The 26,578-nt window shown below is 39.2% G+C and overlaps 6 protein-coding genes and 1 non-coding gene across 7 annotated transcripts; 4 read left to right on the top strand and 3 right to left on the bottom strand.

The window, feature by feature from the left end:
* Nucleotides 1-364: 364 nt before the first annotated feature.
* On the bottom strand, nt 365-1,808 carry rps20 (ribosomal protein S20). Its single transcript, XM_047023835.1, has 4 exons — nt 1,697-1,808; nt 1,156-1,255; nt 913-986; nt 365-581 (listed from the first exon to the last, which is right to left on the bottom strand). Exons 1-4 carry the CDS (start codon nt 1,697-1,699, stop codon nt 399-401), a joined length of 360 nt encoding a protein of 119 aa, XP_046879791.1. The 5' UTR covers nt 1,700-1,808; the 3' UTR covers nt 365-398.
* Nucleotides 1,052-1,114, bottom strand: LOC124470561. The gene has a single exon (XR_006956425.1). It is a non-coding gene; the product is annotated as a small nucleolar RNA U54 (small nucleolar RNA).
* Nucleotides 1,809-3,576: 1,768 nt separating the features above from the next.
* On the top strand, nt 3,577-6,363 carry sdr16c5b (short chain dehydrogenase/reductase family 16C, member 5b). The gene is made up of 7 exons (XM_047024422.1): nt 3,577-3,656; nt 3,848-4,197; nt 4,350-4,481; nt 4,935-5,034; nt 5,187-5,331; nt 5,545-5,670; nt 5,938-6,363. Exons 2-7 carry the CDS (start codon nt 3,877-3,879, stop codon nt 6,029-6,031), a joined length of 918 nt encoding a protein of 305 aa, XP_046880378.1. The 5' UTR covers nt 3,577-3,656; nt 3,848-3,876; the 3' UTR covers nt 6,032-6,363.
* A 784-nt stretch (nt 6,364-7,147) lies between these two features.
* On the bottom strand, nt 7,148-9,593 carry chchd7 (coiled-coil-helix-coiled-coil-helix domain containing 7). Its single transcript, XM_047024423.1, has 4 exons — nt 9,470-9,593; nt 8,436-8,495; nt 7,852-7,950; nt 7,148-7,599 (listed from the first exon to the last, which is right to left on the bottom strand). Exons 2-4 carry the CDS (start codon nt 8,487-8,489, stop codon nt 7,495-7,497), a joined length of 258 nt encoding a protein of 85 aa, XP_046880379.1. The 5' UTR covers nt 8,490-8,495; nt 9,470-9,593; the 3' UTR covers nt 7,148-7,494.
* Nucleotides 9,594-9,949: 356 nt separating this feature from the next.
* On the top strand, nt 9,950-16,148 carry plag1 (pleiomorphic adenoma gene 1). The gene is made up of 3 exons (XM_047024044.1): nt 9,950-10,097; nt 11,633-11,989; nt 12,218-16,148. The coding sequence occupies exons 2-3, from the start codon at nt 11,742-11,744 to the stop codon at nt 13,386-13,388; spliced, it is 1,419 nt and encodes a 472-aa protein (XP_046880000.1). The 5' UTR covers nt 9,950-10,097; nt 11,633-11,741; the 3' UTR covers nt 13,389-16,148.
* Nucleotides 16,149-19,492: 3,344 nt separating this feature from the next.
* mos (v-mos Moloney murine sarcoma viral oncogene homolog) lies at nt 19,493-20,708 on the top strand. The gene has a single exon (XM_047024009.1). It carries the CDS (start codon nt 19,544-19,546, stop codon nt 20,612-20,614), a length of 1,071 nt encoding a protein of 356 aa, XP_046879965.1. The 5' UTR covers nt 19,493-19,543; the 3' UTR covers nt 20,615-20,708.
* Nucleotides 20,709-23,296: 2,588 nt separating this feature from the next.
* Nucleotides 23,297-26,325, top strand: LOC124470167 (cerebellin-2-like). Its single transcript, XM_047023930.1, has 4 exons — nt 23,297-23,527; nt 23,893-24,460; nt 25,065-25,184; nt 25,357-26,325. The coding sequence occupies exons 2-4, from the start codon at nt 24,173-24,175 to the stop codon at nt 25,552-25,554; spliced, it is 606 nt and encodes a 201-aa protein (XP_046879886.1). The 5' UTR covers nt 23,297-23,527; nt 23,893-24,172; the 3' UTR covers nt 25,555-26,325.
* The last annotated feature ends 253 nt before the right edge of the window (nt 26,326-26,578 follow it).

Genomic DNA, 26,578 nt, shown 5'->3' with positions numbered 1-26,578 from the left:
AAAACTGACCCTTGTTTGAGACCATCACACAAATTAAGATTGCACATCCACACATTGTTTGTCGTGTAGAAATAGTTGCCGTTCCTTCAGAAACAATCTTTGTCAGATGTTACTGTTGCACTGGCTAATAATGTCTGGGGTCAAGTTTAATTAAAGATGCTGAATGCACTGACAGTAGGTCCCTGCTACTAGATTGACCAAATGGCTAGTGCAAACATCCATCTTTAACACTGCATGCCATTGTAAACCAAACTAACCACTGAGATATACATAACCTACTTGGGGAAGGTAATTTGATCAAAGTGGCAATTTTTACACTGTACTTATGAGTTCTCCCTTTAAGAACAAGACAAACACATACATGTCATTTCAACTTTTTATTGCAGCTGCAAAATAGTCTATGCGTCAGCGATGGTGACCTCAACCTCTACTCCAGGCTCAATGCTGATTGAAGTGATCTGCTTGACTATCTCAGATGGACTGTGCAGATCAATCAGACGCTTGTGGATCCTCATCTGGAAGCGGTCCCAGGTCTTGGATCCTTCTCCACAAGGTGTCTTCCTGGTGGTGATACGCAGGGTCTGGAAAAACAAAGTTTATTAGAAACATGCCTAAAAGTGCCCTTGTCCTGCAGTACAAGCAGGGAAAACTGACTAATGAGCAGGGAGTAGAGACAATGAACAGCAGGCTCTGATTGTACAATGTTGCTGAATTCATGTTGTGATTTTTAATGTATGTTTTAATGTACATGTGCAAACAGCTTCATCTAATACATCATGAAGATTAAAGGGTAACTACGGCGTATATACTGTCTTACTTATATATACTTATATATATATATTACTTACTAAATCTGACATTTAAAAAGCTACCTGTACATGGAGGCATCAAAACCCATAATGACCACAATACCTTGGTTGGCATGCGGACTGGTCCCTTGACCTTCAGATTCTTCTCCTTAGCACCACGGATCAGATCTGCGCACACTAAGGACACACAACAATATTAAGACGAGAAACATCACTATGATCAACAAGTGATGATTACAAATGCTTGGCTCAGAATAGCGTATTTTTAATCAATATTAATCATACAGTGTTTATCCTCATCACCAGTTACGGTTTTCAAGTAAGTTCGACAATCATGACTATTTACCTTTCTCCAGAGACTTCACGTTGCGGCTGGTCAGAGTGATGCGGATGCGATGGATCGCTACTTCAGCCTCAACGGGCGCTTTACCAGTATCCTTAAATGCCTGCGGGAAGAAAAAGTCGCGTATATTCATTATGAGCAAGACGTTTGATTCACAAAATATTTTTAAAACGTTTTAAATACAGCATTTTCAAATACACTCCCAGCATGCTTTGCGTTTGGCGTGATGTGCCGGTGCGTTAAATACACGAGTTTGGCGGTCTCTGCAAGGGACCAACAACTCATCAGTAGGCCTACGAATCTTGTGAAATGCATGTTATATTTGATGTTCAACCGATTCAAAACTGTGGCAGCTGGGGAACTCAAAATGAGATCGAGCCTGCCTTTGCGACAACTATCAAAATCTAAACGTAGCAATGTTAGCTAGCTTGCTAGCTCACAAAAATGAGTGTATACCAACATGTGCGTGACTGTTTTAGTATTACTTGGCCAGAATTGGTATAAATAAGTGTGTACTGTAATCAACCCGTCAAATAACTCTTACCATTCTTGAAAAATTCCTGACCGACTTATTCGTTAAAAAATCGTAGCGAACAGCGGTGAGCCAGGAACCTGTTATCCTCCAGCCCTATCCGGTAACAAAGAGAGATAACCATGTCCGGATTTAACGTTTATACAGTCACGAAGTCCCTCCCCTTCTACGTAATGACCCGGAAACATTACTGCTACATTACGTAATAAAAATAAATAGTTTAGTTGATTGCTAAACCTGAATTTAGCAATATACATGTTCAGATATCTATGGAAGCAAATCAGTGACCAAATGTTTTGAATTTAAAAAGACATGGAATAAAAAATTAAAGGTTTGGAAAATTCAGGTTGCTCTACGAACAGTAAAATTCAACCCCCCCCAAATACAAAAACAAATCAAGCTTTAGAAATTCAATTAGATCAAAATTCAGTCAAATAAAATTGGAATGGTTAAATTCAGATCCCAAAACTTTGAACCAAAACTATTTGAAAACAATTTTCAAATTGCAACATCCAGGATACCAAGGATAGATAAGAGAAGGGTCCACTGGATCTTTTCTGTTTTTACTACATTAAGCCCTATAATGCACCAGCATCACCATCATCAAACGTGCGCTTTTGATCACAATCACAATTTTCTTATGTATTTGTCCTATAGAACTAAAGGTAGATGTCACATTAGTCACGGTTCTTTCAGGACAGTGAAGACATATTAGATAGTAGAAGTTGAAAGTTGATAGTACCCAATTGCTCTGAAAGTGCCAATTCAATGAAAGGAATAGTTAATATGAGTTCAAGACAAGTTCAAAACAAAATCAATGTATTTATTACACAAATGTAAGGTGCAGGTGTATGTTACACTCAAGTTGAGTATCACAGTATCAAAAGACTGGACAACGAATACAAGAAATCAAAAGAGTATATGGTATCACAATATGGGAGGATACAACATGATTAACATTGCCTTTTGCAGGCACTGAAAAAGGACACAGAAGGCCAGATAGCTTTTGTTCAGGTCTTTAGATAGGGCTCCTAATATCCTAATATCGCTCCTTGTATTTTCCTCATTCAATGTTGCATGGCATTATACACTGGCAATATTGTGACCTCTTGACTTACATCAGCGACACAGGCCTTTCATAGTCCTTACAAAGACCCAATTTATGGCTATGCAAGCAGAATAAAACAGAATAATATAAGTTTATCGATGATACAAGAAACAATTAATAGTTATATTTCTCTCCTGGACATAACCAAGGGTTATGCGCTCATGAGGTTAATATTGCAAGGTATGGATCAAACATCGTTTATTATATTCAGAACATTTCAAACAGTATAGAAATAATAAACTTATCATTATCTTTAATTGTTGTTAACTGATCAGTGGTTTAACCACAGACCTCTTCAACAGGAAGAGTTATTCACCATCTGTTGGAAAAATTGAAGATGTAACACATTTATCCTGTATAAGAATGATTCTGTGTTCAGAATTCCTTGTGTGTAGGGAGAGGCCATAAAAGATGTCTGGCCTTATCTGTGTTGGGTGAATCATGTGGTCAAGCTTACAGGGGTCAAAAGGCACATACACGCACACACTCAAACCCGTACGCACACCAGGTCTACGTAAGGAGCCAATGAAGAAGAACCATGGAACATTTGCATGCCTTTGTCTTAACCAATGACTGTAAAGCTAGCACAACATACCAGCAGACAAACTTTGTAGCACAATGGCGTGTGATGTTTTTGTCTCCTTGTGGGCAATAAAGCTTTCTTAAACTTGTTCACCGACTGACAATGCTTGATAGATTAATATTTCTGACACCATCCAAGGCAGTAATAATGACCTTTGTCTAGAGATAAATGAGGTGTCTATACTATGTCATTGTACAAAGGTCAGGAAAAAACTGTATTTTGCTCACGCCTATAAAAGCCATTTACGTTTTCGTAAAGAGCCATCTCCTGCTCTTGCTCTTGTAAGTATGTTATTTTGATGATTAGAGCACAGCCTATGATCATTGATTTAGTACATTGATCAAAATGTACCTGTCAGAATAACCTGGTTCAGGAACAAGACATTATTAACTACAGGCGAATAATGATGACCTATCACAGCCTTAAACTGCAGTTTCACTGATTAGACTAACTTTTAATGCAATTTATACAGGTAGGTTGTCCAATTTTTAAATTCTCAAGATGAATTTCTTTCTGGAAACACTACAACTACTGGTCTTATCGATATACTACAATCTGGAAGCATTTCTAATGCTTTTCATTCCTTCGCGGAAAAAAAGCATAGCTGGAGAGACTATCTTGATCACAGGGGCAGGCAGTGGTCTTGGAAGACTAATGGCACTTGCATTTACATCCATGGATGTCACTTTGGTGCTGTGGGACATAAATGTGGATGGACTTAAAGAAACTGCTCGTCTGGTGAAGGAGAAGGGCACTTCCCAGGTGTACACGTACACCTGCGACTGCGGCAACAGAACGGAGGTGTACACAGTAGCTGACCAGGTATAAATTCTTTTTTGAAGTAATCTACCTAAATCATCTCGATTCTTTTAAAATCCTCCCTTTTGGGAAACATATGTTTTATCATTACTAAAGGCAACAGACAGTTACTGTTACTGCATTCTAAACATTTTCAAACTTGTTTTGATTGTCAGGTTAAAAGGGAAGTTGGAGATGTAACCATCCTCATAAACAATGCAGGAATTGTGACGGGCAGGAAATTCTTGGATGCCCCGGACAATCTCATTGAAAAGTCTGTTGAAGTGAACACTATGGCACACTTCTGGGTGAGTAGAACTAGTAGGCCTTCCTCAGAAGTCAACTTTGATAAAGTTTTACCACAGGGCTATTATTAGAATCCCTTTATATGTGTATTCAGTTTTCCCACTAAGTACTCTCGAGCTGGCTTGTTAAGTCATGAATAACCACTAAAGTCTAATATGAGATAACATGTATTGTGTAGCCTATACATAGCACACTTGTGTTAAATTGTAAAGACATGTAAATGCAAATACAAAACCAAGTTTTGTTCACGTTTCGAGTGAATCATAGCAGAATAGTGGCTTTCTTTTTTCCAACTGAATGTTGGCTTAACAGTTCAAATGCTGCTTTTTCAACTGTAGTACCAGGTTGACTGTTCATGAAACAATTTAAATATCACAAAATGTAGTTCTGTTTTCAGATTCTGCTTCCCCCATCTGCCACCTCCTTGACAATAATGATTTTCACTTTTCACTCAGACATACAAAGCATTTCTCCCAGCAATGATAGCCAATAACCATGGTCACTTGGTGAGCATCGCTAGTTCTGCTGGACTGATTGGAGTTAATGGCTTGGCAGGTTTGAAACTCTTTGTTTGCCCTACTGTATCTATCAAACTCTGTACGTTAACAATTCAGTTTGTAGGAGATACAGGAGTGACAGTTTGTAGTTTGTTCACTTTTCAACATCATCCACAACATTACAACTCATAATATTTTCTGTTTACCCAGATTACTGTTCTAGTAAGTTTGGGGCTGTAGGTTTTGCCGAGTCGGTGGCACTGGAGATGCATGCTACAGGGAAAGAGGGAGTGAAGACAACCATTGTGTGTCCCTTCTTCATCAACACAGGGATGTTTGATGGTTGCAGTACAAAGTATGTTTGTTTCCTGTCCTTCCTAAACCACATTCAAAGCATGAGCTGACCTCACTCAATTTATTGAATATACTGTATTCCAAACTTTGCTCATCTCTTTTCTTAATTGCAATTATTGTGTGAGCACAGTAGGTGTGAACTAACAAAACGAACTGTACAACTCATCCTTAAAATAAGTAATATGGGTAATGTGATTATTATGGTTTATTGCAGGTGGCCAACCTTCCTTCCCATCCTTGAGCCTAATTATGTGGTAAAAAAAATTGTTTCTGCAATCCTGACCGACCAAGTGTACCTCTACCTACCTCAGAGTTTGTACCTCATCATCTTCTTAAAAAAGTAAGGGTCAAACTAAAACAAGTCAAAGGATCAAAATAAATCATTCAGATTGGGAGTTTCACTGGGAACATACCATTGTATTGGAGTAAATGTCAGTCACTAAATGGCCCAGTTTCCCAGGCATGGATTAAGCGTAATCCTAAATAAGATAACATTTTTCTTTAGATCTCCGTTGAAAATGGTTTTAATCGGACTTTACTCGGACTAGGTTTGATCCATGTCTGGGAAACTGGTATTACAAGTCTTTGTTGTGCTTTCTTTTGACAGCATCTTACCCACCAAACTGGGAGTTCTTTTAGGAGACTACATCGGAGCATTCAATTTCATGGATTCTTTCAAAGGCCATGGGAAAAAAGACTGAGGGCATGCATTAAGTTTGGGTTCAAGTTCTTAAATGAGGGTCAGTTGTTCAGTACTTTGTGCATCAAGCATTACATTTGAGTTATTTTATGACCCATCTTATTAAACGCAGATTCAGTATATTACAGATATAATATTGTATTATATAGTTGCAATGACATCAGTATTGGTCACATATTAAATCTGTATAATATGTAGACTGATATGATATGTACTCATTGCATGTGTACATTTAATTAAGCTTGCACCTTTGTTTACTTACATGTTTGTGTTAAATACATTGTGACTTGTGCTCTGTCAAGACTTGTGACTCCAGGGATTTCAAAAGCCTAACTGAGTTTTATGGTACATCATTATTTTAGCTTGTATAGGTCTTACAGAGTGTCACAATGACTTTGTTGATGCTATACTGTCCCCCCTACCAACTGTTGGAGCTTGAAATTGGGTGATTACACCTTCATGTGGGCACACAAGAAACAGGTGGAGTAACAGAAGTAAAAGTAACTGCCTAAAGAAGGGGTAATGACTGCAAAGGCTCATCACCTGGTATGAGAGATGATGCGGTCATGGGCTGTACGCAATTTCCACCTAGAGGATGAACCAAGTACTCATCTAATCTATATATCAGGACAGGTGTACATGCAAATGTTAGCCTACAGGGGCAGAAGAACACAGATAATGTAAAGGTAACTGTCTACACTTTGATATGATCACACTGGTGTGAACACTCCAGACGGGCTCTGAAGTACCTGTTTGACCATGGGGGGCGGGAAACTATCTTGAACAAACCATGTAATCTAAGGTTATCATGCATCATATACATAGCAGTGTCACCAAGCTTTCTCAAATAACCTAGCTCAGAGTCAGCCCATGGAGTTATGTCGGCACAGCCTTGTCTGTTTTTTGCTTTCATTGTTAGTGTACTACTTGTAATAGATGTCCGCTTGGGAAAGCAAAACATCACCCTTTGCAAAAATAATGACCTTTAATGATTTAATATATATTCAAACTGCTTTTCTTCAGGGACAGCAAATTCCCCCAGGCACAGGTCACAGACATTTTTCTTCTTCTGAATTTGTAAAAAATGTTTTCAATTTTGAATTTCCACTACTACGACTTCTTATACATTGTCTTTATTTTCATATGACATGTATTATGGTCAAAGTAAATGTAGCTTAAGTTATTTTGTCAGGGTACCAGTTAAAAAATCTGGCCAGATTTTTTCCGAAACTTTCCAGAAGAAACTAGACTTGCTTGACTAACGTTGTATTGAGTCATTGAGCATCAAGAATAACTTAAAAGCTGCTTTGAGGTATGATGCTTGGTACATGTTCCACGATGGCTGCCTCGCCTCTATGTGGCACTGGTATTGAGGTGTGGTGAAAGGCAGGAGCGTGACAGTTTCCATCCATAAGAGCATGCCACAAACTGTCAAACACATCCCTGTGTTGCCTTTATCATGTGTCAGTAAGGCTTTCCCCCAATCGAAGTCAAGATCTGCTGTCGTTCCTCAGCAGTTGGCATGTCCGGTTTCACGCCACCATGTCTTCTTTCTATCATGATGTTGTGCTGGGGGCAAAACAAATGTGAAATAGGTTTAAATCAATAGAGGTGCAAGCTTTGCCCTCAATAGTTTGTTTATAAAGACTATGAAAATGCTTATTCTCTACACAAGATTGTTTTTATTTATTTCAGACAAGACTTTGGGTTGAGGACTTCGCACAACTTTATTTTAAATGGAGCATAAAAGCTATATTAAAGAATACTGAGCTGCCATTTTAGTTGTTTTCCTCTGTGGTGGGAGAGTGGGAGAACACTTACCCAGTATTTCCTGCAGTTTTTATATCTCAGGAAGTATACAGTACACATACTCTTATCATAGTTGTTGACGTCCATGCACTTCTGCGATCCATCGCTTTCCTGCAAAAGATGAATGACAAGTAAGTACATGAATACTCTAAACACCAGCGTTTCTAGTCAAATTCTCCCAGTCAATTCTATACTAGGTCCAACAAGGAGCTTAAGGCAGCACCAATATTGGAGCAAACAATATAGCTGTACAGGAAAATAGAGTGGGCTGGACTTCTTCAGGATGAAATGCTGGATGTCCAGTTGAGAGACAAGTGTCCTTAACAACCAGAATAATCTAAGACATAAGTCAGCAGAGTTTGGCATTTAATGTTTAGATCCGGTCTTATGACAGACTTTAGACAGACTTTATTTATATAGTACTTTTCATACAAGAATTGCAGCTCAAAGCGCTTTACATTAAATGAAAATTGACTTCTCAAACTCACACCTTTAGGGACAGTTATTAAAGTGACCTTTGCGTATTTGACCAAATCCAGACTCTCATCTCCAGACCTGATTGGGCAGTTACAATTTTGTACAATCTGTAATCTTACTTCAATGCATGGGTTAATGTCTTGATTCCGTACTTTGCGTGTATTTTTGTCCATTTGAATCTGTGTGAAGACAACAAATTACCTTTGAGTTCAGAATATACATATACATGCTAGTTCTCCAAAACCTTTCACTTATAAATTAACTGTTTCCATGTTGCTGTCGCAAGGCCAAATAAGGGGGCATGTACAAGTCTACCACAGCTATAATCCAGAAATCCATGTGTTGGATTAGCACAACTTCAAATTTCTGCCTGGCCTACGACATTATGGAGAGCGCTGCCAGAAAGCGTGTTGAGTGGCGTTAAATAGGTGTATCTTATCTGACAGGACATGGGGTAGAAAGTGCCCAAAGATCTAAAAAATAATAATAATAATTTGATGAACTATTATTTGCCATTCATGTTTTATAGGATACATATAATGACCACACACTCCTGACTCAACAATATGTATTGGATTATCACCCTTTGAAACCATAAATATGACTATAGCCCTACTTGTAGAGAACGTATGCTAAAGAACCATCTAATTGGTTCTACCAACGCCTTAAACATATTTTTCCATCGTTCTATTCATATCCTTACAATACATGTTTTTCCCTTTCCTCATTTTGTGACAGCTAAGTGACTTAGATAATGTCAAACTTTAATGTCGTAATGCTAAAACAACATTAGTGAAACTGTCCAATGGGTATTGGGTGCCAACATTGCATGCTTTTAGAAGCAATTGTTTTTCAATACTGTCTGAATTTAACTGTATCAAGCTTAACAGGCAGGCAACTACAACTCGCAGCAATCTAGTAAAACCGACATTGTTGACCTTCGCTTTGTGATGAGTAGTGCTAGCCATGCTTGTCTGCTAACTAGCGCAGAGCTAGTGTTCATGGCATAGGCTTCTGTACGGAAGGTTGGCTAACAATTGTTAGCTAGCTAGCTAACTAGCTAGAGCGAAATGTAACGCTTTTGACGTTTTTGATAATGCATCCCTCTTAACAATTTCATTTTCTTGTAGATAAATAAAGTAGGCAAGCTTACTGATCAGCGGGTTCCTTATTGTTTCGGTGTTGTGCACACTATATTGAATCCCTACCGTCTGGCCAACTATAATAATCTCACTCCATACTAGTATCAGACTGCCGTCATTTGACAACAACGCACAGCGACTCACACAAATATGGGCACAGCCTAGCCGTTAATAAATTGACAGCACATGTAACCAACAGGAAACGAATCAGAGAGGCAACTGCAGACGGGTTCAGTTAACCGACACCCCAATACACCAATAGAACAACGGTAATGACATCTTATAACAAGGTATTGTTATAAATGAACCTTAAGTGTAGTCATTAGGATTGACACTAGCAAGTTGGGAAATTGATCTTTATCGAAGAAGACTATAATTGACGTTGAAATATCAAAGTGACAGAACTTTGCTCAAATCAAAAAGAAAGAAGTGGGAGTATCGGTGAATGGGCGTGGCTAAATTGTAGCCTATGTTTGGTTGCATCGCAGCGCATACACAATGGCTGCTGGAAAGACTGGAAAGCAAACAATTTTCAGGCCCGCCGCGTCTAGCAAAAAACATGAGAAAAAATGATTAAAAATTCGAAAAATAGTTACAAGTCAAGAAAAACACAGTAGAAAGAATGTTAAGACACCTAGGGTAAGTTTGCCGTGAATTGAGTAAATTGTTACTCACTTCTTCAATTAAAATTTCAGGGTTATTCAAATCATGAGAGCGGGGTGAGTTGGGGGAAAGGTTTCTGTTAATCAGCACCTAGTTTGGGACTTCAGAGGAAACTAAAGATTGATAGCCTAAATATTAACAACATTCTAATATATAGTGTCATTAGTTCTAGTCACGTCAACTTTCTGCTTAGGTTATATGTCAACAACCAGTTAATAAGAGAAATCATAATAAAAGTTATGAACTAAGTTCTGAGTAAGCTATTATAACAACAGTTCAGCAAAGACAGCTGACGCGAACACACGCGCACCATCGTTTGATAAAAAATATTATTAAAATGCATGCTTTACACTTATCCTAGTTTTACTTTTGACATATGCGTGCACGAGAAAGAACTGTAAACATGACATCGATCGAAGCAAAGTTGCACTCCCTGAACGACAGGAATCACTGCCTATGGGTGCAAGATATGTTTAAATAGGACGTAGCCTACTCTATACGTTTTCGATGAGATGATGTGAAAATGAAGAAAATAACAGACAAAACAAAAACAGTAATACTAATTAGAAAAGTTCTATAAATATTTGCATGTGCATATCCCCAAAACCTTTGTCACACTTAACACACTTAATTTATGTTGTCATAAAACATGCTAAACTGCCACTGACCGAAAGGCTAGCCTAAATGTGATTTTTTTGTTTCAGCTCCATCCTACTGACAATGTGACGAAGAGACTATCGTTAGACAGTTGATTGCTGGATAGTTGTTATGTGCTCACATTAATTCACCAGATTTCCATGATGAAGTTACACAAGGCCATGTCTTTAGCTGTTGTTTTGAGGTTGCTGCATAAATTATAGCCTACATTTGCAGTGTGTGTGTGTGTGTGTGTGGGGGGGGGGGGGGGGGGGGTAACGGCAAGTTTACATAGCTGTATGCACATGTAGCCTAGACATGCAATAGCCCACTACCCAGCTGAAAATGTGTTTTGTTAGGGTTGGTAAGTGGCTGTTTTGCCTAATATAACATGCTGCATGTTACATGTTGTTAACATCAATGACATCCTCAAAAGACAAATACAAAGATTTTTTTTAATTCAAGTGTTCAGATAACTCAATTGCCAGTTACAGAATAAGTAATAAAATAAGTAATAAAAATAGATAACAAACACAATTGAATATACACAATAGCAGCAATTTACATAAAAAACAAAGTAACTAACCCTACCTAGGAATATAATGTAGAGTGAGGTCTGCACAAATATTTAAATATAATAAAAAGCTGACAGTGTGCTCTACTGTTTACGAGTTTAGCTATATAGTTATAAGACTAAGATCAATATGACGAAATCCCCTTGGAACCTCAACCCAGTGTGACCATGGCTATATCAAGAAACAAGGCCTACAATATACCTTTTTGCAATGGTTTCAATAAAGAACTTATTACTTTGTGCAAATAATAATAATACATTTCTCACCCAATTCTCATCTCTCTTCTTCTCTTTGCTTCAGGCACCTCAGTCCTGGCGGTGTTGACCACTTACAATTGAATCGAACATTTGCATCAAGACTAGTTGGGGACTGTGCCCTTATTTACCAAGCAGGTCTGCCCTAGGGTGCCATGGCCACAGGAATCCAGGGGCACCTTGACTACGTTCCAGAGAAAGTAAGGCTTGCGGTGGCCACAGGGAAGCGCAAGAGAGCTGAAGGAAAACCCAGGAAGAACTTTTCCTGCCAACTATGCGAGAAGGCCTTCAATAGTGTAGAAAAGCTGAAGGTGCACTCGTACTCACACACAGGAGAGAGACCGTACCAGTGTTCCCATCAAGACTGCACCAAGGCCTTCGTCTCCAAATACAAGCTGCTACGGTACAGACAATTGGACTTATTTAGCAAACTGTAGCATGTTGGTTCTCTCTGTACTCCACTAATAGTTAAATAAACTGATCTTTCATAGTATATTTTATAGAAATATGTTATTGAATCCTTGTTTTAAGATCACAAGATCAGTGTCTTGCACAGCATGCTAACATAGACGCAGGATTTCATTCTTCTGAAATTCATGAAAGTACTCATGAAATGTATCTGTGTTCAAAGGCATATGGCTACACACTCACCAGAGAAAACCCACAAGTGTACATACTGTGAGAAAATGTTTCATCGAAAGGATCACTTAAAGAATCACCTGCACACTCATGACCCAAACAAGGAGGCATTTTCCTGCCAGGAATGTGGTAAGAGCTACAACACTAAGCTGGGCTTCAAACGCCACCTTGCCCTCCATGCAGCAAATAGCGGAGACCTCACCTGCCAGGTGTGTCTGCAGCTATTTGCCAGCACAGGGGTTCTCCTGGAACACCTTAAAACACATGCAGGCAAGTCCTCGGGCGGGACCAAAGAGAAGAAGCACAGATGCGAGCATTGTGAGCGACGCTTTTACACCCGCAAAGATGTGCGGAGGCACATGGTGGTGCACACAGGGCGTAAGGACTTCCTGTGTCAGTACTGCGCCCAGCGCTTCGGTAGGAAGGACCACCTGACACGCCATGTGAAGAAGAGCCATGCTCGGGAGATGCTGAGGGTTAAGACAGAGCCAACCGATTCGCTGGAACCCTTTGTCAGTGACCTAGCAATGGGTGATCTGCCACCCATTCTGCCCTCGAGGCAGCTACAGCTCTATGGTTGTCCTGTCCTTGCCCTTCCAACCCCGGATACAGAACACCTTAACAGCCTTCCACACTCTTTCTCCTTAAAGTACCCTCTGGGCTCCAACTTTACCTCATATACTACCACCGTGCCAGAGAGGGAGCAACATTTGAAGGGAGACCTGGAGACATACTTGATGGAAATGCAGAGCACCATGCCCTCTTCCTCCACTCAGTTCTCTGCCTCGAAACTGGAGCTGGACCCCCAGGTGGACCCCTTGGATGAAACAACCCAGGAAATGTCCCTCTCCAAAATGTCTGCAGTGGCTGCAGCAGCAGCAGCAACAAGTGACACGCTGGCAACCTCTTCATCATTGCTTGATTTCTCACAGCTCTTTAACTTCCTGCCCTTAAATGGCCCACATTATAACCAGACAGGAGCCATGGGCAGCTTGGCAACCTCGTACCTGCCAGAGGAGACCCTTTCTCTAGTTCAGTTGTCCCCCCAACCACCTGATGCCCCGGAAGTATCTGGAAGTCCCCTCCATGGTCTCTCTTCCTCCTTCACATCTAATCTGAACACAACCACCACACTGCCCCGTTTTCACCAGGCTTTTCAGTAGTTAGTTCAGCACTAGGTCAATGCAGAGTTTATGAAATCCATTCATATATCTGAATCCAAGTTTTAGTTGAACACTCGTCTGGAGTGATTGATCATTAGGACATATAGAATGAAATTTAGTGTTAGAAATAACATATGTATTGAATATAAACACCTCATTGTTAAGGTAAATTGACTTACTACAGAATCTATACGATTGATAATATAAAGATATAGTTTGTATTGGGACATGTACTACATCGTTGAATTTTGAGCAAATAAGTCAGTAAAGAATAATCATAATAGAAATGTACAATTTTGTTATAAGAGCACAGGCCAGGGGAGTTGCAATGGGCAGTGGACCAGGCAGCCGCCTTACATGTACTATAAAAACTATAGCACACCCTGAAGTGCCTTGTTGTTACCTAAAAATGCCAGACAATTTAAAATGTTTTAACACACTAGCAATAAGCTAACTTGTTGGTTAACTAGTTGGTTAACTACCTCTAGTTAATTCCTCTACCTCTAACTAATTCTAGAATTGAAAGTATGTTAAACAGCAATTGTTTACTTAATCATCCCCACACAATTTGTCTTAGACAAACAAATATGATTCCATGCAAATGCAAATAATGTCAAAAGCTAGAAAGATTCAGGACTGACAAAAAGAAAATTGGTACAGAACTACAAGATTTCAGACTCGTTCAATAACAAACCCCAATCCAGAGTACTAAAATATATTTTTAAATAGATTTAGACGAGGTTGCAGTGTTTTTATTTTTGATTCTTAAAATATTGTGCCTTATAGTTAAAACATAGTGTGCCTATTTTACAATGTTTCATAAAGCACTTTGAACTTTAAGTGATGTTGAACATCATCACATATCTGTCTCATATCTGTGTGGGCGGAGTTCAAGCAATACAACTATACATACAGTATGTTCTCACAATTGGGAATATACCATGGAATGAAGGTTATGTAAATCCTGGATCCCTATCAAAACCAAAGCCAACCAATTATCTAGCAAGCAGTTGAGTAGCATGCTATGATGTTTAAGGTTTTATCGATGCTGCTGTTTCATCCCTGTTTTTCCCACTGAGACATACACTGTTGTTCTCTATCATCACAATAATTATATAAATTATAAATATATTTGTAATCATATATGTAATTATCTATATTTATCTATTAAGACGCATTGACACCCTAGGTTAATATGAACAAAAAAGGCTGTGAAAAGATTGTCATTGTTGTTTTCAGCTTGATCTTACTCTCAAAATATTATATTAATCTAACCTTTGAGTTACAAATGTTTGAAGAAAAATATTATACAGAAACATGCATGTCACAATTATTGGCACCTACTTTGTGTATCCCCACTTTTGAGAAATAACAGCTGTCAGACGCTGTCTCCTGTATTGTTTGAGAAGGTGGGAGAAGATTTTGGAAGGAATTTAAGACCGTGCCTCCACACAGAAACTTTACATATCCTCAGTCGTAGCTTATTGACTCTCCTTTTAAGCCCACCCCACCGGTTTTGATAGGATTTATGTCAGAGGACTATGATAGCCATTGCACAAGCTTACATCTATGGTCAGTGAACCATTTCAGTGTGGATTTGGAGGTATGCTTCAGATCATTGTCCTGCTGGAACATCTAACAACTCAGGGTTAGCCATCTGGCAGAGACAGACAGGCTTTGACCTAAACTCTCCCGGTACATGATGGAGTTTATGGTGCCACATATCCTAACAGGTTTCTAGGGCCATTGGAAGTAAAGAACAGACCCACAACATCACAAATCTGCAACCATACTTTATATTGGGGATTAGGATTTATTCTGCAATATTACGGTTCCCACCCCTGGTGTTTATTGGCAGAATAACTGATTTAAATTTAATTTACAGTGAGATTGAACTAGCTCTATCTGTTTATGTTTGTGGTTTGGTGACAGCTGAAGTTATCTTCTGGTTACCCTTGCAAATAACCCTTGTTTTCTTAGCCATTGGCTGATTTGCAAATGCATACCATAATTTGTGTGTCCTTTTCCATGTAGATAGATGACTAAGGATGCCAATGACTATGACATGCATGTTTTAAAATGAAGTTGTTATTTTGTGGTAAAATGTAGGTTAGACACATACAATATGGTTATGTTTTGAGATTACATGTTGTCTTAATTGCTTTAGTCAACTTCAGTTATTAAGGAGAAATAGCTCAATCATGTATGAGTAAGGAAAATGTCTTAACAGGAAGGGAAACATCAGCCTGGGTTTGTGTTACATTTAGACTCAACAGCAATAACTCTATTCTCAAATATTTCACTCCATTCCTTAGAAATACAGATGTATAGTAAAGACATGGTCTATGAAGGATTACACTCTATTTGAGGAGTGACAAGATCAGAATGTACCACAGTTAGATTGATTTGTCTGAACCTAAAGTACATACAAGTTTTATTGCTTGAGTCAAGCAGTGATTTAGCAAAAGATTCCCCAATATAAGTTACATTTAAATGGTATTATGGTTAATCATGTCAGACAGGGAGTGAGTCCAACCTGAAGAGCTGGTTAATAACCTTTAAATTGGTTTGAAACCTATGATAGTGAAAATGTGCCCTTTGACGGTTTTATAGCTGAACCAAGTAGCCTTGACTGAATTTCATCCATAGCGAAGTCCATTAAGAAGATTATTCAATAGATGTTTCAATGGAAGTAATGATGGCTGAATCGCTTTCAGTAGCACACCAGACACATTTATCATTTTAGAAACCATCATGTTCTCTGCTTTAGAATAAAAAAACATCCCTTTTTATATGACAATATTTGGTGACTATCTATAATGCACATTCACAATCATTTGTGTCACCTAGTTATTTCTGTGGGAAATTAGGCCTACTCAAACTAGACTGAAGGGAACTGGACTGTGGATATTAAACACATTCTAGAAAAGATGTGTTTAAAGCCATTGTCATAATTGGTTCACAACTGAGAATCACCTCCTTGGATGTGTTGCTATGAGACGTTAGGAAATGCAATTTCCTTTGTATTTTTAGGGCTTACCTTTTTATATATACAATATTTTACGTGATTAATCATAATGCTCTGAAGTGGTTGCAAAACATATTTTTCCCTTTCTGTTTTCAGTTCTGTACTGTACAATGTTAGAATGATAGAGAAATGTTGGTGATGGTAAGACAACATGATACCTGTATGGGTGCCAGTATTTATGAGCTAAGACGTGTGTCAGATGATGGGTTTTGTGTTACCTAAGTTTTTACTGCTCAATGCAATGATATAAGGAAAGACCAGAAACTCTTAAGTGGCTAAATTGACTCATATGCTAACCCTAGGAGGTGACATTCCCAGGGTTTTTCTTTGTCTGTGCAAGATGCTGTAACTGAAAGCGGTTGAATGATGCACACTTACTAGAAGAGTGTACATGGAGTGAATTGACGAGATTATTGCTATTCATTGGATTGGTAGATGCATTTGTAATTAATTCAAGAATCCCTAACTGTACCTTTCCGTGAGGTCGGATTTGCACATGCAAATGTCAAGCTTACAAGGAGAGATCTAGAAACCAGGCCTCAATATTCAACTTTCAACTTAATTTGCTGTTTGCCCACTGTTGCGCTATTTTCAGGCGTTATGTGCCGCTTGCACCAAAGAAGTTGAAGTTAATGGTACTTAATAATATGTCCTTTAACCCCCCCCCCCCCCCCCCCCCGAGAAATTGATCAGAGGCCCTTTAGAAAAGAAGACAGTGTATTTGTAACAAGGGTTGTACGATGACACTGAAATGAGGACATGAATGTTTCAAAGCATTATGAAATATATGTTTTATTGATGAACCTGAAAGGTCTTTAGTTTCACATACAATGTTTGGTAGTTGCTATATTGGGCATATTCATTTTTAAATCATAGCACTTTTAGGAAATGTAATGCTTTTGTTTCCTATACAACCGTCTTGTTTAAAAAGGAGTTTTACCTAATAGAAGAAAGTTAATGTGTAAATACAGTATCAAATGTTTTATTTTTACAGGTACAGTTTTACAGTGTTGTAGTATCAAAATGTCATTTTTGCTTTACTTGCACAAATATTCAGTGTCTCTCATAGAGGTTTAACATGTCAATGAACAATAACAGAAGATATAAATTATTGATGGAATTGATTACCAGTACAGTTTACAAAAACAGTAGATTTTGTTCTGAATCCAAGGGCAACTTTGAGGTAAAATACCCATTGCAATTTTACAACAATTTATTTATCTCCACTGGATTTTGACTTCTTTTATATTCTTTTAATCTCATCATTTGATTGACAAGCACTTAACAAAAAATGCTTTCCATAACCAATTTCATATACCTGAGACACTAATGTTCCTTTATTGAGAGACACAGAACTTTAGTATTCATGTCAACCCTTCATGTTAAGCTTCAGTGGTACCAGTGAACCATGTTGAATGTGTATGTTAGAAACACTGCAATACTGCAACTTTCTGGTATTGGATCAAGCTGCTAACAGATACTTCTGGTGCTGCAGACCTCTTTTGTAGGATTTTTATTTTATTTTGACAAAAGTATCAAACTGAGCTGAACAGTTGGCATGTGTGTTCTACATTCTAGAGCTAGGCGTGTGACTAGTTTTATATACCTTCTTTTTACTGTGACTTGCTTGTTGTTGTCCTCTTTAATGGATTTTGCTTGTCAATACTCTCCATTACTTTTGTATTGTGGTATCGGAGAACCTTTGTCAGGGTAATCATTATTGGCAAGTTTTTGAAGGGAGGAGGCTCACTCAACGTCTGACTGGGAGGCAAACGTTGATGAGGGTAGACATAAAGTCTTCCCAGGTGGAGACGCCTCTGCAAAGACGAGGATGTACAGAGGCCTCTGTTTAGAGGCAAACTGCATTCCAGCCATGTTGGTTTTGTTGTTCAGTGCATTTCAGCAGTGCCATCCTGTAGTAATAATGGACTCATGTTGCTAATCCTGTATATTTTACTTATTCTACAAACTACTGTTTTATTTGTATAAATATAGGCAAATAATTCATATATCTATTTTGCATAAAACTGAAATTAACGCAGCTTTTATCAATTATTTTTTAACATTGACATCATCCAAAGATACAGATTATTTATTGTCTGGCAGAATAACCTGATTTTTTTTCTATAAACATACCTTGCTGCTATGAGAGAGACGAGCTGCAGTCTTCAACTCCAGTGTTATTACACAATGTAATTAAAGTTTAATAAATAGAAAACAAATAATTAATGGAAGACTGTTTGTGTTTGTATGTGTGCAGGGCGTACAAGGAATATTTGTTAGGTGTCAGCTGAGGTATCTCTCTACTGTCCTATGCCTCTTACAACATGCTAATGAGATGGACCTCCTAAACCTATAAAACTACAACAGGTAGGCTAATTATAAAATACATTTGAATATCAGTAACAATAAGACAAACTGAAGCCCGCGCCAACCTGGCCTCGCCATAGGCGAAAATTGAAACAAAAAACTTGAAATTGACTTTCCACTGGCACTGAGCTGTCTTGTGTTGATAAACAACTCTCAGAAGGCCTCATCAGCTTACCCTAAATGTTTATGTAAGACAAAACTTCTTAATTTACTGAAGAAAATATTACAGATTGTACCTTTAAGGGATTCTCCTGCCTAAGGAATTGTATTCATAGCCACAATAGCCAGGCATCAGACAGTGATTTACCACATATTTACAAAGTAAATGTTCAGAACCAATTAATTGGAGTTGTTACAGTACATCATGTTTGAAGTCAGTGGCTATCATGGACATAGCTAGATATTATCCCGTGTTCATCCATCCGTTATTCTACTACAGTCTTGCTTTAGGAGAAACTCATTAATCCCATCAACAGTTATCTAGGGCCTGTTTAGACGCCTTATAGGCTACTAAATATAAGTAGCATAAGCCTAATTGCTCTGCGGCCAACAAAAACATGCCCACCAAAAAGCCTATTAGTCAATTGACTTACCTTACCATAGGCCTACTTTCAATCGTTGTTTCAGCTAGCAGCTGACGAAGCAATTAGCTCATCTAGTGACAGCCGTGTTGTAGCCTATGGCTGCAGCTCATAACTTTAGGATGAATCGCACACGAAACTAGACCTTCTAGGCATGGAAAGAGCGAACAAGGGAAATGCCTTCTCCAATACCCATGACACGCTTGTTGTCCAGGGAACTTTATCAGTGTCTTAATTTCGGGGCTTGCAGCAGTCCATTGGCAAAAAACGCTTCTATTTCAACCTTGCGAGTACCAGCTCAAAGATTACATGGAAAGATTGCAACCAGGCTTTGGTCGTCCACGATCCTGTGGAAAGAACTACATTCTATGCAATCAATTGGATCGGGCGGCTTTGGGTCCGTGTACAGGGGCGTGTACTTTGGAGAAACTGTAGCGGTCAAAAAAGTAAAGAAGCGCACCAAGAACAAGCTTGCATCCAGACAAAGCTTTTGGGCAGAGTTGAACGCTGGTCATTTGCGACATAAAAACATTGTACGCATCATAGCAGCGACAACGTGCGTGCCGGTCAATTTAGAAAACGAGGACAACATTGGAACCATTCTGATGGAATATGTTGGAAATCGAAATCTTCACCAGGTCATATACGACTGTGCAGAGGAGCTTGGAGTCGTTAGATGGACTAAGTTCTCCATTGATATTGCTCACGGGCTTGATTTTCTTCATAAGAACGACATTTTGCATTTAGATCTAAAACCTGCCAATGTATTGGTTTCGATGGAGGATGTTTGTAAAATAGTTGATTTTGGCTCTTCACTGAAACTGGATCAAAGGAGTGATATACCAGAAAATAGGCCCTTGTTGAGTCATGTTGGGGGTACGTATACTCACAGAGCACCTGAACTGTTGAAAGGAGAAGACGTATCTCCTAAAGCAGATATCTACTCCTTCGGCATAACTCTTTGGCAATTAATCACAAGAGGGCAGCCATATGTGGGTGAGCGTCAACATGTTCTATATGCAGTTGTAGCTTATGAGTTACGACCTTCCGTCAAAGACGACCCTTTCTTCGACACTCAGGAGGGTGATAGCTGCCGGTCCCTTTTGTGTCGATGCTGGGGCAGCGAGGCCAAGTTGAGACCAAGTGCACAAGAGATCATCGTTCATCTGGAAACGGTTCAATCATTTTCTGACATTTTTATATTGGAGGTGGAGGTTGACCTACCCGTCCATAATGAAGTGACCTGAGTGCAAACATAAGAGAGTATTTTAATCATTAAAATCTAACTCAGCAATTGTGCACAAGTAACCGTGTTTGGTTGCCCATACCGTTTTAGAAAAAAAGGGAATTGTGTCATCAGACATTTTGTGGAATTATACAGTAAATTTGTAAAACTTTTTACATTTAGGAAATGTTTTAGCCTACCTCTGGCCACGTAAAGTATGAATTTAAAATGTATTTGTGATTGTTTTCCAGTGTCTGAACTAAGCAATATTTAAGATATCATTAAAACATTACTATTTTAAAGTTTATTCGTTTGTTTATCTTGGGTAGCCTACACTTTGCAACCTTCTACTTTTTGCATTGGTACACTCAAAACGCTATTGTTAACACATTTACTTTTCTGGATCCCTGTTTCCACAAGTTTCATTACAACTATCATTTTGAGTGGTCTGTTGCATAGCCTATAAATGTAATTACTCTGAGAATAGAATTAAGTCATGTTCTAACAGAATTTCAACATCAAACCCTCACTGCTACTAATATTTGCTCCAGGTATGGACAACATCAGCACATTTATTACCCAAGCCAACTCCTCTAGGGAGTTACGCCTGCTGCAAAGCTTAGAAGTTTTTATTTTTACAGATGACGTAGACGGCACCACCATGGTTCAAGTGCAATACGAAATGAGAAGGGATGTATATATGATGTATAAATTAACACATTTGGTTTCAAAACATTGGTGGTACTGAAAATAGTGATCCAGTGGAATTTTGTCAGGACATAACAGCACTGGGTATCCTCCTGACTAGTGGCATCTAGAGGTTTACTTTCGATTATGTGAATAAGCCAGTAACAAGTCTCTGAGCCAACCCATGGATAACTACTGTTATCCTGTATACTGTACTGACCTCTGTTGGTTGGCCTCTGCATGCACAGAAGTCTCAATTTGTCAGTTTCTTTACTTTCCATTTACTGCGTCTCTGACTTTTCTCCATTATCTGTTCAAGGCCTTGATGTAATCATTCAGCCAGAGGCATGTAGCGATGGAGTCAATGTCCAGACAAATGTTAAAATCTTTCACTAGCTGCTTGTTTGTTGCAGGTAAAACTCCCTGCTAGGTACTGGAGCTTTTTGAAATGCCTCAATAATCTTCCTTTCAGGAGTAAAGCTACTTTGTAAGTATAGGAATGCAAGTTAGTGCACTTCGAATTGTTATAGAATGAGGCAGAAGTGCATTAAAAAGCAATAGCCTAGCTTTGTGGTCAGACATGGAGTCATCCCTTATCTGGACATGTTCAAATTTGTTTTTGACATGTGGGGGATCCCTAACAGACTGAACCTCATAAAAAGTCAGCAGGTTGGGTATGACAGAAGCAGTAGCCATGTATATGAACATCTCAGAGATCGCATTCAGGCATTCAGAGAATTCTTGGATCATTGTTTTCAAGCAAACAGAATCTAACGACAGCAGCAAAGAGGGAGTTGAAGGAATGATCAAATGAATTGTAATTTTTCTCCACAGAAACACTCATACAGAAGCACTCATAATTAGATGGCATAATTTTGTATCAGAGTTAAGCGCTTCATAACAAATCAAACATGCTACTAGGAATAATGCAGTCATACAGTATTATTCTAACAAATATTTGCCACCGTCTGCCCTGTGGATCGGGCAGATAAACAGTCGCAGTAGAAAAGTCATGACTTTTCATTTCAATAAGGAAGACAGCTACAACATGCCAAACAGCAAAGGATCAGGATCTCTCCATTCCTATGAACTAATGTGCTTCACTAGCTGTCAGGGAAAATCACCATTACAGTGTCAGTACTGTCAGACATTTGCCTCATGTAGGAGAAGCCACTCTCAGGGCAGTGACAGCCTCAAGAATAGAAATACCAGGTCCTACGTCTTTTTGACATTTCATGTTTTTTTGTAGTTCTGTGTCCTTTTACATGCCTGGGGTCAGTTTTGGCTCGTGGATACCTGATGTTATTCTTCTGCATGGCTGCTTAATAGTCTGCCACTGACGATTACATGTGTCAAATCAAGTGGGAAGGGAGTGGGTAGTGCACTTTATGTACTGGAATATATGGAGGCCTTGCCCCAACAGATAAGCAGTGAAGATCAACATAGTCTGTATGTGTAATTGAGTTTTGTGAATTGAAGAACATAAAAAAAGGGTTTAGGTTGGTTCAGTCCTCTGTGACATTGCTTGTAAAATGGCCTGTATAAGGGCAACACAAGTCATATGGATTTGCTTTGATAAAAAAAAAGATGTGTGTCCAGTATAAGCTACTGGAGAAAGTTGACCTCTGATGTCCATCAGGTGTGAATTGTTGATGGTGACCCTTCTACACATCTACTTATTTAGGGGGTAAAGGTACACGCGTTTGTATTTTGCAAGTATTTTGATGGAAAAAAGATGAACTAAAATGAACTGCAGTCCTATGACCACTGGGTGTCGCACAAGTCTTTCTGTTCATACTTCCGCAAAAAAAACAGTTTTGTACTCAAATTAGTGGCATGCATCCCGAATCCGAATAGTGCCAAATACACGCAGCCCTTCTTACCCTTTCATCTCATTAATCAGTTTGCAACAAGAAAACAGGCAGCATATAAATTGCTGGTGCACTGGAGGAAAGTCAACTCTCCAATCCCGCGAGGGATGAGCTCACAAATTCAAGTGGTTATTTAAAACAAACACATTCATCTGAGCATATAGTCTTTCTTAGTTGAGTGTTGAAGAAGCTCTGTCGTGGTTATACGTTCAGATACTTTTAGAGTAGATGGGCGTGATGGGCGTGAATCGTTTCTCTAAACGGAACCGAGAGGGGCTTCATCTGCACAGACGACCATGCGCTCTGTTCACCTGCGCTCTGATGAGTAGGCTACTGTAGGCTACACGAAAGAGATACCAGGGCTATGGATAATACAGGTACGTTGGGTGACTTTTCCATATGCATTTCTTGGAGACTGTTTTAATAGCATCTTGTAGAGTAGGACATCATGTTGTGAGTTGAACAACAAACCACTTTTTGCGACTGACATTAACAACCATCATATTTAATTTATCTTTGATTACGGGCACTATGAATGGATTTATTATAGCAAGAAAAGACCAGAGTGACCAGCTAATACCGTTCATTATGCCAATCACTCATCGTTTATCTTGAAGCCCTTCTGTTATATGCCTTTTACGCATACGACTGTTAAAAACATGTTTCGTCATCTTAAATGGTGGGCCTTTAAGGATCTGCCATAGCCTAACTCTAATTCTTATTTTGTCTCTTAAATCACCAGGATATAGAGCCTCAACTGTCTGAAGACTCCCTAAATCTACAAACAGGAGGGAGGAGAGTAAGAAAGAGAGTTTTGGTGCATGTGTCAAGAGGATGTGTGTTTGAGAAAGAGAGAGAGAGAGAGAAAGAGAGAGGGGGAGCGAGTGAAAAAGAGAGAGGGAGAGAAAGACGAGGAGAGCAAGTAAAAGAGGAGTATACGGCTGGACCAGGTGATCGAGTCCTAACAAACCTCCAAGGGGCTGCCGGGTAGTATCAGTGTGCACAGGATCAGTGTTCCGACCATGGTGCCAATGCGCTGCCTGGGACACTGTGCCATGCTGGCACTGACGCTCCTCTTGGGATGCGGCGTGGTGCTATGCCTCGGCCAAAACGACACGGAGCCAATCGTACTGGAAGGCAAGTGTCTGGTGGTCTGTGACTCCAACCCCTCCTCGGACGGAGGAGTCACCTCCTCGCTTGGGATATCTGTCCGCTCCGCTGGCGCCAAGGTGGCTTTCTCCGCGGTGCGCGGGACTAATCACGAGCCGTCGGAGATGAGCAACACGTCCATGACTATCTATTTTGACCAGGTGAGATCAGTCCGTTATTTGTCCTTCTTGACGAATCATTTGTACACAATTAAGGCTTTTTTATTGAGTTAGTTTCCACATTTTGTTGATTTGATTTGACAGTAGCCTAGATCTACAGGTTACTTCCTGAGAGCCTGTAATAAGTTTTTGTGGACTGCTTTGTGCGTCTGGCCACTATGCAAATGCATATTAACTCGCAAACGCATGGTCAGTGTTTGGAAGAATAGTAGGGCCTACATAATTCCAAAATGATTCGTGTTGTAAATAGTTGTAAAGATTTAGGTATGTATGTATTTAGGTTTCTGGACTGATTAGGGCCTCCTCAATCTGCGACACTGACCCCCTTGTGTTCACAATCAACATGAACATCTTTTCTGAATTGTCGATGTAAAAAAAATTATGAATCGAAATGCTAATTTAAGTAAAACAAAAGGTAAAAGTAAAATAAAGAAGCGTTCTGAATGTACAGGCAATCGTGACACAGTCTATGAGAATGAGATATATTGTTCATGCAGTAAGCTATAAACCATGTCGTAATCTCTCTTTCATGGCAAATCCGTTTGTGGACCTATTGGTGGATTACACACTATCGCTTTTATTACAGGTATTAGTGAACATCGGCAACCATTTCGATCTTAAAGCGAGTGTGTTCCTGGCACCACGCAGGGGAATCTACAGCTTTAGCTTTCATGTGGTGAAGGTTTACAACAGACAAACCATACAGGTGAGTCACGCTTCTTGCATTCCCTCTATACTGTAAAAACCGGATGGAAATTATTTCAGTTTACATGTCTAACAATGGAACTAACACTGCAGCCTACGGATTCAGTGAATCATTTAATGGGAGGCACGGTTGACATTCTAAATAAAAAAATGCTCGTCCTCCGTTATCCCAGGTCAACCTGATGCAGAACGACTATCCGGTTATATCAGCTTTTGCCGGTGACCAGGACGTTACGCGGGAGGCGGCTAGCAATGGGGTTTTGCTGATGGTGGAGCGCGAGGACCGTGTTTATCTGAAGCTGGAACGGGGCACGCTCATGGGCGGTTGGAAATACTCCACTTTCTCAGGCTTTTTAGTCTTCCCACTATAATCAAATTTGAGATCAGTTTATTACCACGTGACCCTCCTTCACTCGGGGAAGAACAAGCAAACATTACATTTATTTAAACACAGCCGTCAGCCAAGGACGCCGACACAATGTGTACCTACACTCCTTATATATTGGCTATACATATATATAAGTAAAGCAACGTTTCCCTGGAATTCATATCCAAATCCAACGACCAACGCAATCTGGATAACAAATCGATCGAGCTGTGACGTGCACATATCGATTAAACCTCCTTGGATATTATCGCTGGGGAAAAACTTTTTTTTCAACAGACAAGTCAGTGTACCTGTGTGTACCTGGACAACAGGACAAATCAGAAGATTATATGAAGAACTAAGTGTATTTACGAGTGTTCTCTATTTTATGTTTGTATAGCGTTTCTGTCTAGTGAGATGTATGGATTATGGACATCTAGAGAAGTGCTTTCAAACCCAAGGCATTTTTTTTGCAGGAATGGAAGATTTTTTTTGTGCTGTCCATGGTGTTGCATTTGGATGCTCTACATAGCCTATTGAAAACAAGCCAAATGGAGGCCGCATACTATTCAGAGTTTATTAAAAGAGAAAAAAAACTACATATTTCTGCCAATGGAAACAACTTTAAACTCTTTTATTAAGAATTTATCTAATTTATAAAAATACATATTCACATGATGGTGTATTCTACATTTCGGATCTGCGTAGCTTTGACTGATTTAGTGTTCAGTGCTCACAAAATGTACTTTGTGAAAATAACATAAAAATCCCTATATGTCCCGCCTAATAAAATATATTGTATTGTATAAGCTACGCATCTATTTACTTGTATTGTATAACATTTTACACAAAATAATAGAATGAAAAGACGTCAGGCCTGCCGGTGAAGTGAGCTCAACCTTCACAGAGTCATGTGCGGCTGTATGACATGTACGTGGACATGTTTGTACGGCTACTTCAGGTTCACTAGGCACAGTCAACTGGTGAAGTTGATGGGGTTGAACACAGCTGCTGCTGTACAAAGAGCA

This window comes from Hypomesus transpacificus, chromosome 8 (genome assembly GCF_021917145.1).
Source record: "Hypomesus transpacificus isolate Combined female chromosome 8, fHypTra1, whole genome shotgun sequence".
NCBI classification, from domain to species: Eukaryota; Metazoa; Chordata; class Actinopteri; order Osmeriformes; family Osmeridae; genus Hypomesus; species Hypomesus transpacificus.
Note: the sequence above shows the minus strand (reverse complement) of the source record. Positions and strands in the feature narration are given on the sequence as shown.